Raw genomic sequence first — 13,499 nt, 5'->3', positions numbered from 1 at the left:
TGAAGTGGGGGGAGGGAGGCGGAGCACAGGCCTCCTCTCTCTAAGAAGTGAAACCTTCCTCCCCACACTGCTGGTTAGAGGAACAGTTTCGGGATGAGGTGGGCTGGGCGGTGACAGGAGGCCGTGCGCGCAAGCGTGGAGCTGGGACAGGAGACCACCGGGTGGGCCGCGCACCTCTCAGACTGATGGGTTTTCAGAGGGAGGCGTGCACACAGTACTGAGCAGATGTTATTTTATTACTGAAAGCCCTTTCTTCCTGTTTTTGGAAAAGAAAAAAAAAAGAAAAAAAAAAAAGAAAAATTACTGCTTCCCCTTTCCCCCAGGAAAAGGAACGCCTCGTCTGCTCTCTTCGCCATAACAATTTTCATAATGTTGTGACGTGTCCTGGGCTTGCGGCCCCTCTTCCGTAACCAGCTAATCCTGAAGAGAGGCTCAGGCTTTTTGAGTGTGGGGCTGCGCTGGGCATCCCACGGCAACCGAGGGACAGCCCCGTTCATCACTCTGGCTTCACAGATGGGGGGAGACTGGAAAACGCCGCCCAGCAGGCGAGTGCTGGACAGAGCTCAAACCCAGGCAGTAAGTCAGCAGAGGCAGCTGGAGCCGCTCACTACACCGTGGTGCCCAAGGATGTGTCAAAGGCAGGAGTGAGACGAGCAGCATCAACTCAGCATCAACAACGTCTGGTGGCTAACAGGGGTCCCCAGGATTTTCCTGCAAAATCTGAGGGTGATTTTACAGTATTTGCACACAAAGACGTTTGGGACACCCTAGGGTGAAACAAAGGAAGAAAGATCCTATTTGAGGAGGTCGGCCTTGCTGGAAACTCAATTCAAGTCAGACCCACACTGCCAGTGCCCGAGGTGCCATTCACTCTACCGGGGGCTCAAAGATGAACTAGAAACAGTCAGCGACTTTATGGAACAGTTAAGTCTTTTCCCCATTAGTACAGTATTTTCTCACTGATCACCAAAAAGCTCAAGTAACAATGGGCTGCTCTAAGCACAGGCACAAATACAGCCCTGGACACAAAACAAGACATGAGGACGGGTCACCACTGCCCCTTCGCCAGCGTCTCCTGTTCCAACGCACGCACACTCTAGAAAAGGGTGACATTTATTTTACGGCAAATCTTAACAGCTCAGCCGGAAGTTCTCCCCTTACGAATATATTGTGCCAATAATTATTTTCTAGTGTGAAGCTCTGGGCTAAAGGAAAAACCCCAATTGCCCATTTTCCTTCAGATATGGGACCCTGCAAATAAAATGTTAATCAAAATTTTATTTGCATAATCCAGTGTGAAATAAAATGAACACACCTGCACATGATTCAAGGCATGGCTTTTGTCTAACTTTGCCTTATCTGCATATATGTTTTAAGATGTGACAAGTGGGATAGTTTTGAAATGAACCATTATATAGTTTAAGGGGTAAAAAAGTAAAATCAAAGACAAACTATTGGAAGTTTGATAAAGATCAATGATATGACATTGCTTTAGTGGCAATTCCATTTAAACCAATGAGGCTCCCACCATTTAAAAACCACACAAAAATATTAGCAAGGAAAGCTGACTCAAGGATAATAGTTTTCTTGGAGAAAATGTTCAAAGACCACATCAGCCATTCAACAGGTCTGAAAAACATCTAGGCAGCAAAGGGCTCCAGTGTCTGGTCATTCTGTGTGGAGTGCTCTAGCGGACCCTTTAAGAGTCAGATGTGGAGTCCCAGGGCTGCCTGGAACCCTGACTGCTTAGCACAAATGGATCAGGTGTAAGCTGTCCACATAGCAATCAAAACATGATTCAAATGTACCTTAAAAAAAAACCCTCAAGTCCAGCTGCTTTACATCTATAAGGAAGCAACGTATAGAGATGACCTACAATGCTCTGTAAGAAGGTTCACCCTCTGCACGGCCTCGAGACAACCCCCTTTACCCCTTCCCAATCCCGGCCTAACACGCCACATTGAGCCTCCAGAGCAATGGCCAGCTACACTGAAACACACTCTACGATGACCCTTCTCCGCTCAGACTGGCAGGGCACAGCGGATCTCTTTGGCATTGGCGGCAAGTTATTTGCATGTCTTTGGTCAGTGGGGGAAAATGAAAAGCAGGGACTGTCTCCATCGTCTCTCTTTTAACTCATTATCCCGAAAACCACTGCTTTCTAAACTAAATGTAAAAAATAAAATTTGGAACAAATTCATGTTCATCTCAGGAGGGTGTCAGAAAATAATAATCATGGCATGTTCTCTTTACGTTCCTCTGAAAGGAAAGTCAAATTTGGTGGACGTGTGGGCACAACGTCCTGGCAAACACAAGTCAAGGCCAGAGCTGTATGGAGCCATCCTCCACCAACCTCAAGTTGTTTACCATTTCCTGCAAACTCGCAGGGAAACTGGCTGCTGCGTCTTTACATACAAGTGTGTTGACTTCAGACCAAAAAAAGGCACTTACATCTGTGTTTAAACAAGCCTAATTAAGTGGGAAATTAAGACAATCATTTGGATAATTTAAGCCAAAAGATGTTGGGGGCCATAATGATTTGGTACTCCAGTAAGAGTGCTTTTGCTTGAACTGGGTGGATAACGATCCTGATTCTCTACTTGGCTCTGCATGTGTCAACACAGAACAAATGAACAGATGTTCTTGGAATCACTGCATACATTTATATGCAGTTGGTCAGCAGAAAATTTAGACTTTTTTTTTTCCCCTCCAGTTGACTAATATTTCCGAGAAACATTTCTAAGAGCAAAGAAGCCAAGAAAGGCATTTTATTTATTTATTTTTTATTTTTTGAGACAGAGTCTCGCTCCTGTCATCCAGGCTGGAGTGCAATGGTGCGATCTAGACTCCCAGCAACTTCCGCCTCCCAGGTTCAAGCGATTCTCCTGCCTCAGCCTCCCGAATAGCTGGGATTACAGGCACCCACCACCATGCCCAGCTAAGTATTTTTAGTAGAGATGGGTTTTACCATGTTGGTCAGGCTGGTCTCGAACTCCTGACCTCAGGTGATCTGCCTGCCTTGGCTTCCCAAAGTGTTGGGATTACAGGCGTGAGCCACCCTGCCCTGCCAAGAAAGGCATTTTGAAGCAGAATTTGATTATTTCTAAAATAATGTGAAATGTGATTAAGCATTTATAACTTTACTTCATGTACGAAGTCAAAAGATGGTCAAGATGGTCAACTGTAAACTACGGTGCCTGGGTAATGACGTGCAGGCTCCTCAGCTGTAACACACGCACCCCGGCACCCCTCTGGTGGGGGACATCTTCAGTTGCGGGGCTGTGTGTGCGTGAGGAAGGGGGATACATGCCATTTTTGCACCTTCTGCTCAATTTTCCTAGGAACCTAAAACTGCTCTAAAAACAAAGTCGAATCGAAATAGAGAAATAGTTTTTTAAAGGATGGTCAAAATACGGAATTTCAGACTATGTCCACTGCTTATTCAGCACCTCCTGATGCAGTAAGCTATAATTTGGCCATCGGTCTGGAAATCCCTTCCGCACTTTGATTTCACAGGGTCACCAAACTAGCCACCATCTAGCCAAGAGCAAAGAGTACCAGAAGCCTCGGGTCCACCTGCTAAAATATAGTTCTGTTTTCCTAGTGTGCACACCTGTTCATTCTCACCGAAGTCCCCAGTTACGCATCGAAATGATTTGCATCCTTTAACAGGTAAAAGCCAGATTTGGGAGGCTGCTGCAGAAACGGTCCATGTAAGGATCTTGAGCAACTTAAAAGTCCAGGAAACACATCAGTGTTCCATTAGAACCTAACGCTGTCACAATCGGGACAAAGGAGACCTGCTGAAGCTGAACACGCAAAAGGTCGGAAGGGCGAAAGCCCTCCCGCGGCGTCTCACCTTGCAGCCAGTCTCTGAAGTAGTGCAGCCACATTTTGGGAAGCTGTTTATTTTCCTCCAACATGACGTACTTCACGTTACTGAAGCTCCTGTGAAGGTCGTAAAGTAAGTGCTGGATATTCGGGTAGTCTGCTTTCTGGGTGACTATATACATGTTGTAGAAAGAAAAGTATTTGAATTGTGCAGCAATAAAGTCATATTCTCTGGTTTCCCGAGGTACAATGTCCGTAAGGTCCAGCCCGTCTCTCACTCGGGTGGTCCCGTAAAGGCTGACCCCCAGCAAGCCCAGAAAAAGGAAGATCACCACTACCTGGAACAGAAGAGGCACAAGGTCAGACCCCAGGGAGCACCACCGGCTCTTTCTTAACAAAGAGAAGCTGTCTAGCTAATACTTTGTTTTCACCACCACACTTGACCTGATTTAGCCTGTAGGGGTTGTTCTCGCATAGGGAAAAGGATAAAATCATAGTAGTCACATTCGTATTTTGTTTTGTTATTTATCTGAGTTGGGATCTCACTCTGTCTCCCAGACGGAGGGCAGTGGCATGATCAGGGCTCACTGTTGCCTCCAACTCCTGGGCTCAAGTGATCCTCCTGCCTCAGCCGCCCACGTAGCTAGGACTACAGGTACATAGCATCATGCTTTTTTCTTTTGAGACAGGGTTTCACTCTTGCCACTCAGGCTGGAATGAAGTGGTGCAGTCACGGCTCACTGTAGCCTCGAACTCCCTGGGCTCAGTGATCTTCCTGCCTCAGCCTCCTAAGCAGCCGGGACTATAGGCACATCACCAGACCCAGGTAATTTTTTGTAGAGCTGGAATTTCACCAAGTTTCCTGGGCTAGTCTCAAACTTCTGGGCTCAAGCAATCCGCTGGCCTTGGCCTCCCAGAGTGCTGGGATTATAGGTGTGAGCTGCTGCACCTGTCCCTGGCTAATTTTTAAAATATTTTGTAGAGACAGGGTCATCCTTTGTTGCCTAGGCTGTTCTCAAACTCCTGGCTCAAGCAATCCTTCCATCTCAGCCTCTCAAAGTGCTGGGATAATAGGCATGAGCCACCGCTCCTGGCAATAACCACATTTTTAAACAACCGCATTCATAAAAAGATGTGCTGCATAGAGATTCGATGGCCCTATGCTCTCAAAGCATTGACTTCCGGAGGACTGAACTGTATCATACTCATATGATTTTTTTTTTTTTTTAAGGAAAAAGAAGAAAACTAGAAGCAATTCGATGAACTCCAAAGAAGCCTGTTCTGTTATTTTTTGAAGACAGAAAGAGTCTTCAGTTGTGGCAGATTACCTTGGCTTTTGGTTTCAAGAGGAAAGGAGCATAGTGCTTCTCAGCAAAAGATGAGAGCGTCCACTTGGTACAGGGGGGCTCGAGGCAGTGGAGGCTGGAGTCGGAGAACTGGGAGAGCAGGTCCCTTGTGGAGCTGGTGCTCTCTGGGCTCTGACAGCTGAGGGTGTCCTGTGTCACGGTGACAGGCTGCACAGAGATCTCAGAGCGCGGCTCGGCGGTGGTGTAGTACACGTGAGTGTGGGGGTCGTACTCTGTGCGCAGCTGGACAGTGGACTGCATGGTGATCTGCGTCTCATGGGCGAAGCTGTGGCTGCTGTAGGGGGGTGGGGGGCTGTAGCAGGTACTGTCGTGCGTGTCGGTGTAGGCCTGAGGCTCAACCTGAATCACTCTGCTGACGCAGGGGCTGAAAGGAGGGGAAACACGTTGCAATGTTATGCTGGATCAGGGAAATGGTGCTTTCATTCTGCCAGTTTTCACTGTGTACCGAGAACACCCCTCTTACACAGCTCTGACTTGGGAGAGAAACATCACATTGCTGAACTCCAGAAACATCGCCTGGTTGATAACGTCACCTGGTTCATCTCCTGATGAACTAGACAAAAGTCAGTCTGAGGAGGACACACGGAAGACTGATCCTAAATTTGGCTTCCAAAAGCAAGTAACACGATGACGAATCCTTCCAAACAAAACCAAACCACCACCAAAAACTACGTATTTTCTAGATGGGTGGTTTTCAATCTTGTTCTGCTCTAATGGAGGGATGTGAAACATTCCCACAATGAGCAGCATCAGTTCATGATGGAAAAAGGGGTCATCAGTATCAGCATCTCGAGGGCGGTGGGACGTTCAGCTGGGGCAGGGGAGAAGGTGCTCAGGGCCTCCGGTGTCCCCCTAGGGAAGCCGCCTCCGTCCAGCATCTCCCTACGTCCACCACACCAGCAGAAACCCTGTTGCCCACATCCCTTTATAAGTCCACAGGCTGAAAGAGTTCTCCCACAGAACCACTCTGCACCCAACCAAAAGGCCACAGCAGTCTGAAATGTACCTTGTGAAACAGCAGAAAATATCCAGTCTTCTGTCCTCACGTCGATATAAATCCATGCTGAGAATTGCAGGAAAAATGAGCAGAACCATGGCAAAATTGAACACCACTACTACCGCCGCCTGGGGGCAGAAAAAAAAAATTCAGAGGTCACCAATCTGCCTCTGTCCAATCAGAGGACTGCTGTGAAAATAAAGATGCTTTTGAACAGTATTTTTCTTTCGCTTTCCTCTTGCAGTGTTTGAAGCTGTGATGGACGTTAAGACTGTCTTTTGCTACATCATCAAGAGACTATCTGACAGGAATAGTCTTGACTATTTCTGGGCCTATTGCGAATAATTCCATAAACCCGTAAGGTACAAACCCAGGAACGAAACTACTAATGTGTTGCTAGTAAACCAACCGAACCAAACCCACAAAGGCACAGCACATTCAAGATCCAATTTAAAATAAAAAGAAGCACTTCCCTTCCAGAATACTTCCGAGAGGTCACGCGACCCTGGTTTTACACTTAAACATTTTTATATAAAGTGGATCGAGTATATCAAAATGTCTCCTTTAAAACGTGAAATACAATTTCACACGCCTCCCCTGAGGTTTTAACAGGCACATTCCAAATAGCCTCTGGAGTAGCCTGTGGGGTGTGAGAGCAAGAAACATGAAAGGTCGAGGAGAGTTAAGCAGGAAGAAATTCCTGTGTGTGATTATAGTACGCAGAATAAGTCAGTACAGATTCAAAAGTCACTCTGTAACCTAAAATAAACACGGGGCTAGATTCTTTAGTGCGTTGGCAAGTCTCCTGCTGACCTAGTAAAAATTACAAAATTGGGCTGTTAATAGGGGAAGCCACCAGAGGCCGGTGGAAAGTCGACCCAGCTGGGAAGGGCATGGCAGAAGGGGCACCACAGAGAAACACACTGGCAATGCCGAGGAGCCAGGAAAGAGCCAGGCGTGGCTTTGAAAATAATAATAAAACAAAAACGAAAACAAAAACGAGGCAGGCTTCTCAAAGAACTGCTTAGTACAAAAACCGTCCAACTGGTAAACGTCCCAGGGTGAGGAAAGAAGACCTGGCTGTAACTGGCACCCAACGCAATCGAGGGAGAACTTCACAAGGGCCTTTGGATGGGAATTGTGAGTTTATGCTCAAGGTGAACCAGCAAGCCCGAGTTCTGGAGATGTCTTCCAATAATTAATTCCCTGTCAAGAGTCTTCTTCTACAAACTACCTAACCTCTTTCTTCTTGGTCTATCTTGACAATCCTTCATCAATTGAAAAATACAAAGCATGTTAACTTACCAGTCTAAGGTATATAAGACCTGTCTAATAGACCTACCCAAGTAAGCTCATCACCACTGTGACGAGAGAATTTACCTGACAGAGATCCTTTAAAGAGAAAAGTCTAGTACTATGCTGGGTGCTGGAGACACAAAGATAAGTAAGACAAAAACCTGCTCTCAATTCTCACAGAGCCAGACCTCCAAGCAAATGGCAATCCCAACTGATGGATGGCATCATAAAGGCAGGTGCCAGGCTGCAGAGCAGCTCAATGGGGTGCAGGGTGGTTAAGTCAAGGCAGGCTTCCTGAGAGAGGCTTCAGCAGGGTTTAGAAGATGAAAAAGAGGGCTGGGTGTGGTGGCTCACACCCTGTCATCCCAGCACTTTGGGAGGCTGAGGCAGGTGGATCACCTAAGGTCGCGAGTTCGAGACCAGCCTGCCCAACTTGGAGAAACCACGTCTCTAATAAAAATACAAAATTAGCCGGACATGGTGGCACATGCCTGTAATCCCAGCTACTTGGGAGGCTGAGGCAGGGGAATCACTTGAACCCAGGAGGTGGAGGTTGCAGTGAGCCGAGATCATGCCATTGCACTCCAGCTTGGGCAATCAGAGTGAACCTCCATCTCAAAAAATAAAAAATAAAAAAAAGAAAAAAGAAAAGAAAAAGAGGTCAGGCAGGCGCAGGGGACGGCAGGTGTTCCCTGTGAAGAAAACACAGAGTGTGCAAGAGGAGATCCAGCTCAAGCTCCTCTGTGCTGCTGGGGTCTGAAATTCACTTGGGGAAGAGAAAGGAGACGCTGTGAAGATTAGTTCGTTTATACCTGACTCACGACAAGCAGGACGTTCTCCCTGAGGTTGACAGTATTACCCGATAAAGTCCCCAAATGCAGAGTCAAGTCACCTCCCTGAGGTTATCCAGTAAGTCACATCCAACAAACTTGATGCTAAGCCCCCAGCCCAGCTGAGAACCGGAGTTTCGTGAGAGCTGGTCCCTTACTGAGAGGGCATCTGCGGACAGGGTTAGGATACCTGACCGTGAGACAGCAGGGGATGCCAGGAGGAACAGGTAGGGTTCTAACGGAGACTTTCCGGGAGCATGTAATCCTGGGGGCCGGATCCTTTCAGCTTTTAAAATTACAGCCATGTTTAGAATTGAGGAGCAGAATGTAGAAGAGACCCCGGGCATCCCGCTTTGGACAGGCATTCATGAGGATGAGGAGGGCAGAGCTCCGTGATGCAAAGTCCCACGGGCACACACATGGGCACCAGTTGGCCACACTGACCACCACAGACTTTGGGGGAGCTTCTCAGCAACCAGGCCTCATCGGTCAGAGAAGCCTGCTGGGCATCTTGCTTGTCCCCTGTGACGGAAACGAACGCGTGAGAGAAGAGGAAGAACCCCAGGAGGCGTCCCGTCGAACTGACTTTCTCCTCATCCACTACATGTATGGGGGAACATTTTCTCAATGCCAGACCCCAAATGTGCACCAAAATAGTAAAGCAACCAGCAAGCGCTTCTCAGAAAGAGAAGAGGGTCCTCACAAAGGCAAGAGAGTGAAGTAAACCAGAGAAGATGACGGGATGATATTGCAATTGTGAATCAATTCCAGTTCCCATGCTCATTGGAAATGTCCCCTCCCCTCAAAGTGGCTAAGGCTGGGACACGTGCAGAGGAAGTCCCAGTCAAACCGCCCTACCAGTTAGAACAACAAGGGGGTCTGTTCTGGGAGTTCTCACTGAAGAATAAACAAATAAACAAACCAACCAACCAGCAAGCCCTAGTTGACCACAAAGAATTACAGCTGGTGTCAGTGCTTTCTGGTGTAGAGGTGGCATTTAGGCAGATGGATAAAGGCTGATGAGGTTTAAGACAGTTTCTCTGCGGAAAAAAATATCTAATTATTTGGTCACACTACAAAATTGGAGGAGTTTTACATGGAAAATTCTGAAGGTAACGCAGGTTTCCTATTAGACAGAACCACCTTGATCGCTCCCTTTTGATGTTTAATCTGTAGCATCTTGTAAATATAAACACAACTGAACACCCAGAGTCAAACTCGATACTCTTCACCAATGGCAAGAGAAGCTACATAATGGCCAACTTTAAGGGTCAATACATTGCAATGAAACCAGGGAAACTCTTCTGATGGCCGCTGCAGGAATCACTGCATCCTCTCTTTTCCAATTTTCTTTCCTTTTTTTTTGACAGAGAATCAACCAGTGTCATGGGGAGGCATCCCTTAATAAGATGAAGACCCTTGGAAGCTATAGTTGTGATTTGCTTTTTTTTTTTTTTTTTTTTTTCTGAGACAGAGTCTCACTCTGTCACCAGGCACCAGGGTGGAGCTGCAGTGGCACGATCTCGGCTCACTGCAACCTCTGCCTCCTGGGTTCAAGCAATCCTCTTACCTCAGCCTCCCGAGTAGCTGGAACTACAGCACGTGCCACCACATCCAGCTAATTTTTTGTATTTTTTAGTAGAGATGGGGTTTCACCATGTTGGCCTGGATGGTCTCGATCTCTTGACCTCGTGATCCGCCTGCCCCCGGCTTCCCAAAGTGCTGGGATGAGCTGCAGGCGTGAGCTACAGCACCTGGCCAGTTGCGATTTTCTAAAGTGACGCTGACGAGGTTTGGAACAGAACACAAAACCCAGCAGTACTCATTTTTGTCTCTGGAAGGTGCTTACCTTGGGAGAACTTAGTGCACTGGATTTTCTACAAGGCTACTCCTCATAAGGAAACCTCATGTAGCTTTTCAGACCACCACACCATAGGGGATCATTAAAGGAGAGTCGGCCTCCATGAGCCATCAGTATGTACTGAGAGAGGAGAGGAGAGAATGAGAGAGAAAAGAAGAAAAGAAGGAGTGTGAGCAGATACAGAAAGACAGGGAGCAAAAAGCAAGCAGAAAAGAAGGGGAGAGGAGAAAGAACAGGGAGACGGGGTCCCACGACTGAGAGGCTCTAGAAGTTTCTCAATACCGGCACCTGTTCCATGTGAAATGAGCCTGCGGTAGCACAGGGTGCCGAGCGCATGCACGCCTGTGCACAAAGGCATTCGAAAACTTCAGCTGTGCTGTGGGTCTGGCTCACCTTTCACACCACTGGGCAATCAGAGGGTCTCCTTGTCCTGTGCTTCGGTTACAGAGTCAGATCTGAACGTTATTCATTGATTCACTGTTTCTACTTCCACGTAGGTTTGTAATACAAATAAACCCTCTTTTCTTTTTGTGTTTCTTTTGGGGCTGGTGGTTATGGCAATTGGCATAGAATCTTTTTTCCAGCTGTGGCTCCCATGAAATACTAAGGAGGTCTTGAATCCCACCCTGTAGGATCAGTAGTTGCTCAGGCCTCCTGGTAACTAGTGACATGACATTCCAATACGTGACCGATTCGTTCCTCTTACATGACAAATGTCATTTAAGACTAGAAAAGAGCTAAACATATTGACAAAATATGAGCAGAAACCAGATGCATGACTGGCCAATTTCGCTTCCTGCTCATATCTGCAGGAGCTCTTGGTGAGTGGCAGAGAGCTGTGTGAGTGTGCTGGGCATCATAACAGGTTCAAAAGTGACACAGAAGTAGTTTCCTTTAGGAACCTGGCCAGCTTGAGAATTATACATCGTATCATCACAAAAAAGAAAGGGGAAACAACTGACGTTTTAAAATGTGAAATTAATTCACTAAATCCCAATAACATCTTGAGATGTCAAAACTCCAGGAGACTCTGGGCTCTGGAAGACCATGGCACAAACTGGTGAAGTCTCTGCTTTATCGGCAGCAGTAACTAATTTTAGGATCCCTGTGAGTTTCAAGTAGCTCAAGGGCAATGTCAGTAATTTACTCCAGGCGCAGAACAGACTACAGCAGTATCTCCGTTCTACGGAACTGTCCGTGCTTACAATTCGCAGAAGCTGAGTCTCTGATTAGAAAATACCCTGAAGGACTGACTCTAGGGGTGACAGGGCCTGGTCTGGAAGGAGAGGACAAGTCATGAGGGACCCACATGCTCTGCATGCGAGGGTGGGAGGGTCTGCTTGGGCAGCCTGAGATGGGAGCAAGAGAAGGGAGCACAGGAAAGACAGCGGTGGCCAACTTAGGAAAGGGAGGTAGAAAGCAAGGGCCCGCCGAGGAGTGACCCGCGGGAAATTCTCCATGGCAGACTGGCCAGTCTGTGGTCAGGTAGTCCTGTCAGACATGTGAGCTCAGCTTAATCCTGTCTTGGGCTGGGGCTGCTTTGGCAAAAGCGAAAGAAAGGGAGGCGTGTTTGGGATGAGGTGGGCAGCGGGAGAGGGGCTGAGCGCAGGCAGTGGGAGCGGTGTTTGGAAGCGGAGCATGGCCCAGAAGCTGGCTGCAGCACCGGTGACCCCAGAGGGCAATGCGGAGTAGCCCCCAAAGCCATGTATAAAGGACGGGACCACTTTATAAGGCAACAGGCATCTGGGCTTCATAGGGCTAGGAAGGAAGGAAAAACTCCAGAAGTGTTGAGTTTTTTAGAGGGAGTATCAGGGTTCTAAGCTTAAAGAAGCATCCGTCCAGTTAAACAGGACCTCAAACACAGGTATTTCTATTTCACTCCAAAGTAACTGAAGTGCCTTAGCAGAGAGAGCAGACGTGGGATGCTAGAAGTCAGTGCCCTGCTCGGGATCACCGCAGCCTTTGTCACCGGAAGCTCACCTGAAGGGAGAACGCGCGCAGAGCGGGAATCGGAATTAACGCGGCCATGAAGAAGGCTGTGACGTTGCTGATGGACGTGAGGGCCACGCTGGCTCCTGTGCGCTTCAGGCACTCCCCGGTCCTGTCCTGGGAATTAGAAACCACAGCGCTGAGAGCTGCACTGCACAGGGTCCCCGTGGAGCACAGACCGTGTGAGCAGATACGCGGCAGAGTAACACGACTGCAGCTTATCATGTTGGCATTAGGGAGCGAGAAAGAGCCGCCTGCGTTACCCCCAACACCAGCATTATTCAGTACTACCCATGGAGTCGTGAATTCTTCATGGTTATTACCATCCAGAGCAGAAAGCTGTAAGATAATGACTTAAGCTTAAAATGTAATTTTAAAAGGGAGTGGAGGGAGGTGAGGGCCAAGTGACAGAAATCTCCAGAGAAGCAAATGCAGCCTCTGGAAAGGTATGGCAATTAGGGCCAACGTGTCACGCTGAAATAAACACCCATATTCCTAAAGGCACCCCAAATACAGCTCTTGGGACTTCCCGTAGCAAATGCATGTCCCGAGAGCCTTCCAGCTTATTTCTGGATTGGCGGCCAGTGACACATCGTCTGACATGGGGCTGAAATCTTCACTGGGCCCGCCGGAGACAAATGGAAGGACAGACAGGAACGGAGGAAGCTGCAGGTGCCCCCAGAGCCGTCTTCTTTGGCTTTTCCGTTACCTCGAAAGGGATTCTTTTATTCTGTCCGGTTTCACTGAAGGCGTGGGCCAGAAGAAATACATCATCCACGCCAACACCGAGAGCGAGAAACGGCAAAACCTGCGGTAAAAACAGAGGACGGACGCTAGGCAGGAGAGATCCCAGTGAGATGACTCTGCAGCTGGCTCAGGACCCTGCCACCAGCGCCGAGCAGCTCCCGAGGGAGAGCCTCTGGGACCTCGCGGTGAAGAATTCACTTGAGATCCCCAAAGCCTGGCAGTGTCAGCTCACAGGAGATGGTGCAGGTTTCTCTCGGAAGGTCTGTGTACTACCATTTTTCTAACCTACTAAGTGAGAAGGAATCTAACTCATTTGAGCAGAGTGTGGCCCATGGACCAGCATAGCTGGGAACTGCCCAGAACGGCACATTCTCAGCCCTGGCCTCAGCCTTACTGACTGAGGAGCCCCTGGCGGTGGGGCCTGGCAATTTGAGCTTTCACAAGCCCTGCAAGCAACGTGAATGCCCACCAGAGCCGGAGAGCCACAATCCTGGTCAGTGACATACATTCCTATCAGTGAAGTGTCTCTAGTAACTAGTAAGCCCATCGGACTTTCTACCCACCGCCTGGAGGGGTCCATC

The 13,499-nt window shown here is 48.1% G+C and overlaps 1 protein-coding gene across 1 annotated transcript in view; it reads right to left on the bottom strand.

Annotated features, from left to right (window-relative positions):
• PTCH1 (patched 1) overlaps window positions 1–13,499 on the bottom strand; it is a 62,082-nt gene that overhangs the window by 19,289 nt on the left and 29,294 nt on the right. The window contains exons 11-15 of the mRNA XM_010348764.3: window positions 12,881–12,979; window positions 12,163–12,288; window positions 6,205–6,323; window positions 5,160–5,562; window positions 3,860–4,169 (exon numbers count right to left, since the gene is read on the bottom strand). Of these exons, the coding sequence (XP_010347066.2) occupies window positions 3,860–4,169; window positions 5,160–5,562; window positions 6,205–6,323; window positions 12,163–12,288; window positions 12,881–12,979 (1,057 nt within the window). The remainder of the gene's footprint in view (window positions 1–3,859; window positions 4,170–5,159; window positions 5,563–6,204; window positions 6,324–12,162; window positions 12,289–12,880; window positions 12,980–13,499) is intronic.

Source organism: Saimiri boliviensis, chromosome 2 (assembly GCF_048565385.1).
Source record: "Saimiri boliviensis isolate mSaiBol1 chromosome 2, mSaiBol1.pri, whole genome shotgun sequence".
Lineage (NCBI taxonomy): Eukaryota > Metazoa > Chordata > Mammalia > Primates > Cebidae > Saimiri > Saimiri boliviensis.
Note: the sequence above shows the minus strand (reverse complement) of the source record. Positions and strands in the feature narration are given on the sequence as shown.